Source organism: Seriola dumerili, unplaced genomic scaffold, assembly GCF_002260705.1.
Source record: "Seriola dumerili isolate Sdu_G_001 unplaced genomic scaffold, Sdu_1.0 BDQW01000309.1, whole genome shotgun sequence".
Classification (NCBI taxonomy): domain Eukaryota; kingdom Metazoa; phylum Chordata; class Actinopteri; order Carangiformes; family Carangidae; genus Seriola; species Seriola dumerili.
In genome coordinates this window covers 99,191-108,548 of record NW_019174564.1, presented here as the reverse complement: position 1 = coordinate 108,548, position 9,358 = coordinate 99,191, and the positions used below count along the sequence as shown (strand labels likewise).

The following is a 9,358-nucleotide window of genomic DNA, read 5'->3' as shown; positions in this document are numbered from 1 at the left end:
GTAAGTTTGAACTTTGTCGTTACAGACAGTATTTTAAAGGTGTGTGAACAAGCAAAGCATTCGTCGCACTGTCTCTCTGACTCTCCACAGCGCGTCTTTCCAGAGCAGACCCGAAAGCACCAAAGATGGTGTCATGCTCCTCGGAGTGAAGTCATCAAGCGGAGAAGAGAATGGTGAGCTGCCTTCCGTCTATTTCCTGCAAGAGTTCCTTCCAGCTTCCTTCTGTTTGTGCATTCTTGCAGCACTTGGTAAAGCTGTTTCTCCAGACACAGATTTGCAATGATTCCAGGGAAGTTACAGGCTTTTAATATCACATTGTACTGTATGGGCTTTGGGGGCTTTTGCTGGGCAACAGAATGTGTTTCCTGTGATTTTGCACCCCCGCCCTCAAACAAGCAGCAGGGCTTGAAAGATAGTGACTTCCTAACATAAACATGGATTATTTTGGACAGGAGCTATTGTCTGGCCAGTAAATGTCAGTGTGGGCCAGACGCTAAAGGCGTGTACATGTTTGTTGGTGGGGTGAAGGCATGTGCACATCCACAGGTGCTCATGTCATATGGGGTTTGTACACAGACTCTGTGCCCCTTCACCCCACCCATTAAAAAAAAAAAAAAAAATGGGCACTAAATGTTCTACTTTCCTTCCCTAATACAATCAGGCCTAGATGACTTGGCGGAGAGCTTCACAGGGAAATGGAGTCATGCTGTAGGAATTTTGCTAAGGAAGAAAGTGTTTATGTTGTCACAGACTTCTGGATTTCTTTGGATTGTAGCTTTATAAATTCTTATGGAACTGCAAAACTTGCTACCCAAATGTCAGAAATACATTCTATGCAGATAAAACAATCCCACACTCATGGACTTAAACCTCACCAGCAAAAAATGCACTTTACTGACTTAATGAACTTGTAGGATGAAGCAAGTGCCACCATAAAAATCCTATCTGTCCTAACTTTATTGTAAAGTAACTGTTGATTATATGTCTTCGGGTGTCAGGAATCTTGTTTTGATTACATTTCTGGATTGGAGAAGCAGTACCACTGACATCCTGTCCTGTGCTGTGCTGTAAGGGGCCAATGCAGTGCTACTGTCTAGTGCTCCTCTGCCTAACAGAGCCTGGAAAACATTGTTTCCTTTACAGTTCAGAAAATAGTTGTGATCGCTTTTCAGGTTGGATAAATTTCTAATTTCTGATCACACAGATGTTGTTTTATCCTGTTGTGGATTCATCAGTTGCCTCTGTTGTTTTTGTGTGTTTCAGCTGCAGCGAGATAAAAACAGAAGGGCAGTAACATCGAGATCAGCCAGTAGATGAGTCACAACTGTCACCCACATACTGGTCTTCTGGAGGAAGTGGTTAGATGTTTAATTTTTTTTGTGAATTTTGTGAAACATTTGTGAAGCAGAAAAGTATTGGAGAGTGGTGTTCATTTATGATTCTGTATGCTGAAAGTAGTTTTATGACTGTGATCATAAACCTCAGAGTAAGTCAACTTATTCTTAACCAGTAAGGACTTCAAACTGTAAACCTCTTTGAAATGCTAGTATATTCAAAATTTTCAGTATACTGTTGACACAGACCTAAATACAGCTACATGACTCATTAGTGTCTATCAAACACCTTTTCCATACAATGCACTGATCTCAGATCCATCACATATTGGATGTAATAAATCACTGTTCATTTGATAGTTTTTTTATAATTATCCTTCAGTGTTGCTCTTGCCTATCATGTTTTTGCCTTAAACTATTTTGTAGATTATGATGTTTTTGTTTTTGACTCTGTGTGTGTGTGTGTGTGTGTGTGTGTGTGTGTGTGTGTGTGTGTGTGTGTGTGTGTGTGTGTGTGTATTCAGTGTCACCAAAAGATGGTATAAGAACAGGCTCTTTTGGGATGTACTCCATTTTTACTTTTTGTGTATCTCAGTAAAGTATTTTTTTTTAATATTCCAGTAGGCTTCTCCACTGGAAACATTTTTTAAGGCAACACGTTTGCCTTCCACAGCAATACTGTTCATTCACCAGCAATTTTGTGTGTACATGTAGCTAAACTCAAAGTAAGAGTAAGTACAGTAAGAAGTGCTTTTAAGTATTTCAATAAGTATCACATTTTAGCACAATAAGTAGATAAAGCAGATGGAAGTGTTTGTATTCAAAGACAGGGGGACTGCTTTATGGCTGGAATTATTTGTTATTCAATGTCAATTTCCTCAATAAATCACTAAAAATGGCTTTGTTGTGCAGCTTTGGTTCTTCTTGAATGTAGTAATTTAACTGAAAAAAAACTGCCATGTTATAGTGTATATAACAGGTCACCACCAACAGTGTCAGCTTAGTGATTCACCACTAGAGGGAGCAGACAGTCAACACAAGACGAAGAGGCGACCACGGTTTTGCTCTCAGTTGGTAAGCTAGTGTTTATTGCAGAGAAGTTTCATGAGGTTGTTACTGGAAGAGTGAGATGTAGGCAACCAGTGTAAAAATCTCACTCTGTAACTGCTTGTTCTTCATAACACAGTGTTCAGTGCAGGAAGGATAAGTTCATAACCAATGTGAATAAAACCTTGTTTTTTATGGAATGAATCATACTTCATATCAAACATTTGATTGACTTTTGCCATTTTGTATGCTCTGCCTCCATCTTGAATCCATTCACTCACAGTGTTATTAGCACTGGCTCTATCTGTGGCCTTTGTAAGCTGACACTGGGTAACAGCTTTGACTGTGGGCACACGTCCATTGCAGAGACAGTGAGCAGATTGGCAGAGGGCCCATCACACACAACTATAATGGCGTACCAGCTGTGGCATCGACTGAGTTACATTCAGGATGGCATGCAATTCTCTGTCCTTCAGCTTCACTTACAATGTCAGGTCTCCCTGTTTAGGACAAACATCTACGTGTCTTCATTTTGTAAGGTCTTTTCACCTCCAATATCAATGTGACTCTGAGTCTGACAGTGACAATTCAATATAAATTCTACCCTTCTTTTCATTCAGGTGCCTTTTTCTGTTACAACATGGAACCTGACATTGCCTTTGTAAGGCAGCAATCTCATTGGCTGAAAATTACAGTGTGCTCCAGAAAACTGATGGAGGTAATTCCACATATAAAATCTCTAAATCTGTAAAGTTTGCAGCAATGAAAATGTGCAATACAACACAGCGGAAATTATTCACTTATAAGGGAAGAAAACTGCAATGCAGGAAAAACATAACTTGACTTAATTAAAATTTCCATCAGTTTATTGGATCTTTATATTGTCTTGAATTCATAAATGACACAATATTAGGACTAAATAAAATATAAGGATTTATATTTTGGTATAGATACTGTGCATTCCCTGTATTCATTTATTTTCAATGTCCTAAATTAGACAAAATGTTGATTTGCGGTATCAATGCAATGAAATTGTCTCTCAATTGAGCTCTTGTGTTTAACAGAGTCCATTGGTTTGAGGTGGTCTTTGATCTAATCTGTTGTTCCATGCTGCTCATTTCACAGCAGTGACATAATGTTACAGTCAAATTATTCCAACTACATATACACATATGCATTAAAGCAGGTGTTAACTGTTTTTTTTTTGTAGGGTCGCAAAGACATTTATGGAGTCCTTCCAAAAAAGGTCAATTGATCACATCTGATGTCTGTGGGGACCTCGTCTGGAGAGTGTAGGAAACAGAGAGGAGTTTGTTTTTCCCCAGTGACCATATTTTTTTACTTGAGACATGTCAGCTGTGTCCAAGACTAGCAAGAATACTCCTCCACGTGCACCCAGCTATCTTCTGTGAGAAATGCAACTCAGCAAAAAAGCTCCTGTTGTTAAATTTCATGGGGAAGGGCACTGAGTGCAACACGCAGCATGTTTCACTGATCAGAGAGCGACACCAGCCTGGCATACCAGGCGTGTTGACAGGGGATAACAGAGGGTTCATCTGAACTGCGATGGATTAGTAACCTGAAACACAGCATCTTTTGCCTCATTCAGAGAAACAGGACTTGGCACGTGGAACAAATTCACAAGTAGAATTTGGTTATCTCGCCTTACCAAGAGGGAGTGAAGGTCACAAGCTGAGGTGCTTCTCATTACAGGCCCAGTTTTTGCTCTTTTGTCTGTAAAGGTCATGACAAAAGAGAAAGATTGACTTAAATTTCATTGAACAAGTGAAATCCAGCTGAGATTACAATTCTTTTATCAAGCTCTGGGCGGTATGACAGGAGCCACAGACAGATGGGGCTGCACATAAAAAAAAGTTAATATAGAGGCAGAATGTAATATAAAGGCAGTGGAAACATTATGAGCACTGACAATAAATGGATTGATCTTGTTGAGAGCTGACAGTTGCTGTAAACACATTTGGTCTCCTGAGGTTTTAGCTGCAGAGTGTCATTTCATGCACATGTTCAGAGAGTGTTTGCCATCTTTGCAAGATAGCATGTTGTTTCCCAAATGATTTTCATTTTATGAATCTGCCGCAGTCTTTCACTTGCTAACACTGCATGCATATAGTAATGTTGTTCTCACAACTAAATATAGTCATTGCATTGACCTGAAATGACTGTATTGTAGGATTGTATACAAAGCAATTGTGCTAATCAGTGCACATTTTCACCCAGTCTGTGCACACAATTAACCCACATCACTGCAAAGTATGACAGCATCTGCTGATAAGAGTTGGACACTATGGGGTCAGGTTTCAGGTGCTGTGTCTACTATCAAAGGCTTTTTAAATTAATTTTACAGAATATATATATTTAATATAAAGTTTAAATAATTAATTCAAATTTCATATTTATACATTATATGAAAACTTGTCTTTTGCAAGTATTTTCAGCTTTAATTGGTTTACCGGCATACAGCTGATGTCATTTTAAACACTTGATGATTGCTTTTCCTGCTTGTTAAGTTTTTATGATACAGTGTAAAATGTAGGCTGCTGGGTCTGAAAGAAAGCTTTCTCAGCAACTGTACTGACCTTGTTTATTCATTATAAATCTAGGTCAAAATCTAATTAAAACCACTGTCATAAAGAAAGCAGGTATAGAAACCCTTTTTGTCTTTGTCATCACTTACATTACCTTCTATTAAAGTGGGTAAATGTAAAGGTCAGATAGAGGCATCTTATAATCATTTTGGTCAGTTGACTGTAAATAATTTGCCAAATGTTATATCAAAAGGAAGAGTAATTCATAAATATTATAAATATGTTGACAGTTGTCAGACCACTTATATATATTTTTCCTTACAAAAATATACTGTTAAACTGCTACAAAGAAACTTCTTGACACTTGAACCCTGCTAAGATTACTTTACCCTATCCCCTACACACCATGGTAAAATGTGTCAAACAGCCTGAATACTTTACTTCTTTACTTACAGGGAATAATACCCTGATTTTTTTTTTTACATGAATTTAAGAGCCTGCAACCACAAAGGCAGTAACACTAGCTAAAGCATGTGACTTTTTTTCTGAGGCATATCTAGTTCTCCCCATGTGACTGGAGCAGAGCTCTCTCTCTCTCTCTCTCTCTCTCTCTCTCTCTCTCTCTCTCTCTCTTTCTCTCTCGTCCACTGGATTCCATTACCCTTTAGCCAGCAGAGCTGCTGGAGGTACGAGGGGCAGATCCAATTACTGGCAGAAGATTTCTGTTGAGACAGTATATGATGAGGGATAAACTGCTGATGAGCTGAACAACTGTGCCCAGTGTTTTACCTGCCAAATGTACACACACACACATGCAGATACACATACAAAAACAGGAAAGATGAGATATTTTGGCTCTAAACCTGGATAAGGGGCTTCCTCCTTCCTCATGTGGAAAGATTTCCAGATAAGATGGGAATTGGCCACAGATGTCTGTTTTTATTTGTTTAAGACTTCCGTGAAGGAAAATGTTTTGCTTATTTTGCTCATAATTGCATCCCTGGAGGAGGTGAAAACCACTCAGAATAGATTTCATCCTTGAATTTCTATTCTTTTACACTTCATTTTGCAGCAGACCCTTGACCCAGGATTGGTACGTGAAGGTTCAAAAGTAATGTGCCTCTGGTTCTGCCTCTTATTTCAAGACCAGTACCATGTTTGAATGTGTTAAATCTGCTTAAAATACTGCCTGTGCCTCAGCTTTAATAATGTAGATTGTCCTTTTCAACATTCCATTTTTTTAAATGGAATAATGGCAACATTTCATGTATGATTTTAGGCGTCTAATCAAAGGTATAAAAATGAAACATGAACTTCAGGATGGTTGCTATGGAAGACTGGATATAATGGATATCTACTGCAATACACACATCATTTTAACAAAAATTAAAAGTAAAACAATTATTTTCTCCGCATTCCACAAGACCTGTATTGTTGCTAAATGGCTGTATGTCCAAAATTTTGCTGACTTGTAAGATGAAATAACTTCAGACCAATTGAAATGTTTCTTTGGCCATCAGCCCACAAAATCCCAAAATATTTAGACCCCCTCTTTGTTATTATTTATGTATATATTTAAGATATTGCAATGCCATTTATGCCTAATTGATGGCACTGAATTTTTTTAATAATACCAAGAGGTAAACCTTATATGATCTGTGTGTTAGTCCACATTCTTAGTTTAGTTTTGGTTACCTCGATGGTGAGTACATTACAAAATATGACTAATTTCTTGCCCAACATGTGGATAAAGCATTAAATAAAGGTTGATGTGGATTAATTCCACACAATCCCTTTTCCAAACCAAATGCTAAACTTCCCTTCAACCAGGCTGCAGCCAGCATGTTCCCTCTTCCATGTAGCAACACAAATATACTCTCCATGTATTGGTCAATCATTTAATTTAAACACCATTTGGTAGCCAACCAAGGAAGAGCTGTGACTACGTCGAGAGGTGTGCTCTGATTGGTCAAACCCTCGGGTCAGCTGAGTGGGAGGAAGGTATAAGTATCCCTCAGAAGTTTTTCTGATGCAGTGTGTTTGTGTGTTTGTGTGTGTGTTGGTGTGGGAGGAGAGAAACGGCGCGCGTGTGTGAATTTATTTATGAGAAACCGTCTAAACTAATATTTTTGCACTAAATAATATTTAAGGTAAGTCATTCAATATTCAGAGCTAATGTCTGTCAGCTAGAAATAAGCAGCCAAAGTAGTTAGGTTGAGTTTTGTGGGGGTGGGTAAGTCTAATGTCCTAATGGCTGCATATTGACACTTTGAAGCGTTTACATCCTTAATGAGCCACCTGTCTCTTATTGAGCTCAAACAATCCGCCTCGGCCGTTGCTCTGACGCTGCTACGTCATTTTTCAGGGAGCTTTGCTAAAACCACAGGAAAACAGCCCGCTCCCGGAGAAAACAAGACCGTCACCATGGTTGCCACAAGCACATTAAAGACCAAAAGCAACGAGTGTATTTCGGATTTGGTTGACCGAAGATATGACCAGGCTTGCATTGAGAAAGGTACGCTTACTGGCTTTTTCTGTGTTTTTTCTTTTTTGTCTGTATAGCTAACACGCTAGTTGCTGGATACTTCCAGTTGTGTACTTGTTTATCCCTGTGTGGTGCATGGCTGCAGCAGTGGAGGGGAGGGGGGCGGGGAGAGGGAAGTCAACAGAGGATGAAGTCATCCCTTTAGCCTGTCTGCACAACAGCCACATGCGTACAATAGCAAATCTTACAGCTTCTTTCTCTGCCCAAAGCTAAATCATTCTATGGCCAAACCTGTATTGTGATTGGTTTTATGCCTGTCTGAAGGTTTTGGACATTTCAGCAGTCTGACGTTTCTGTCTTTGTCTTGTGTGAAAGGTTTGACACACATCCATACACAGAAACCACAAGGGATGCAAAATCAGACAAATTCCCTCAACTACTAATGCATTTGTAGTTTAAAACTGGCCAAAATTGACACAAATGCATTATTAAATGACTTTTGCATGCTGACATCTTGAAATAGCCATTTATTGCCCTGCAGTTGGGTTGTTTATTCAAGTAAGGAAGCTGGCATTGTTTCTTAAGGTGAATGATTTGCATTCTTTTCTCAGAACTGGATTTCTGGGATTACTGTTTGGCTGAGCCCCAGAGGAATGCAGATGTGGCTGAGGACAGAACCTGTCAACAGCTGGCCAAGATGTTTGAAAACTGCCTGTCTCGAGCCAAGAAGACAACGCTGCACTGCTCCTCTGTGCTGGTACCAGAGAAGCTAACACGGAGAATAGCTCGTGAAGTCCTGAGGCTGGCATCTTGTGAGCCCTGTGGCCTACGGGGCTGCGTCCTCTATGTCCACCTGGAGCTGGACAAGGGCTGCAAGCGGCTCGAACGCATCGTCTATGATGCCACAGTAGTGCCCACATTTGAGTTGACTCTTGTGTTCAAGCAGGATGGTACCGCCTGGCCCAGCCTTCGGGACTTCTTCTTTATGGGTACCTGCTTTGCCCCAACTTTTAGGCACGTACTTAAACTGAGTCCAGGTTTCCGGCTCGTCAAGAAAAAACTGTACTCCTCCTCGGCTGGTACCGTGGTAGAGGAGTGCTGAACTATGGAAGGGATTAGTGGGATATTGGGTTTCCTGTGGGTAAATGCACTTCTGCCCAAATGTAAATGACACTTCAGTGGTGTCATATTTTCTACAGTGTTTTTGTACAATCTGGTTTGTCAGTTCAGTTATTGGTAGCCAGTCAGTCCAGTTTGGAACTTGGATTTAAATTTCAAAGTTTGTGCATAAATGAGCCTGATAGTTCTAGATTTGGCTTCAGTGTTTCTAAAAGTGCATTTTTATCAGCAAAATTGTAATATCTATCTTTTTTCTTTTTTTTTTTCTAATAAGAGCATTTAATACTCAAAAACAAATTTTAAATTGTACATTTTGCAGTTGAATGTAAAACTATGTTCACATCAACATGTTTGAGAGGGACATACTGTGGGTACACTTTTGTTAAAGACACTAGCCACTTTGTTGATGCATCTGCGTGTTTCCAGATACATTGAATGTGTTCAACAGTAAACACACCTAGGCTTGAATAGGAGACAGAAATATAGTCTTTGGGGGCCATATGTAGCTATTTGTTCAGTGCTGTATATAGGGCTACAGATGTTTTTAAGACTGAATGTTTTGTGAAGATGCTGCTGTCTTAGTGTGGGCTCCTCACACTAGGAATGTGGATGCCTTAAATGTCAGAAATTTATTTTTTTGTTTTGTTTTTTTCACTCAGATCACAGCTAGGCCTATGTGTGTGTTTAGTGTAACTGTTTTATTGCATTTTTATTATTTTTATACCCCTTCCCCAGACACACCTTTTCAATGCAGAGCCTTTATAGATTATTAAAAGGATGGTTCACCAAAATGTTAATGCTTTGTTTTTATGTGTTTTGTTAACTGG

At 39.3% G+C, this 9,358-nt stretch overlaps 1 protein-coding gene across 1 annotated transcript; it reads left to right on the top strand.

Moving 5' to 3' along the window:
• Positions 1 to 6,979: 6,979 nt before the first annotated feature.
• ddit4l (DNA damage inducible transcript 4 like) lies at positions 6,980 to 9,358 on the top strand. Its single transcript, XM_022758829.1, has 3 exons — positions 6,980 to 7,077; positions 7,293 to 7,442; positions 8,024 to 9,358. The coding sequence occupies exons 2-3, from the start codon at positions 7,352 to 7,354 to the stop codon at positions 8,512 to 8,514; spliced, it is 582 nt and encodes a 193-aa protein (XP_022614550.1). The 5' UTR covers positions 6,980 to 7,077; positions 7,293 to 7,351; the 3' UTR covers positions 8,515 to 9,358.

Bases quoted from the DNA above. Each gene is read 5' to 3' on its own strand.
- ddit4l (XM_022758829.1), top strand. From the start codon at position 7,352: ATGGTTGCCACAAGCACATTAAAGACCAAAAGCAACGAGTGTATTTCG. The intron at 7,443-8,023 runs GTACGCTTACTG...TTCTTTTCTCAG, and splicing joins CCAGGCTTGCATTGAGAAAG to AACTGGATTTCTGGGATTAC.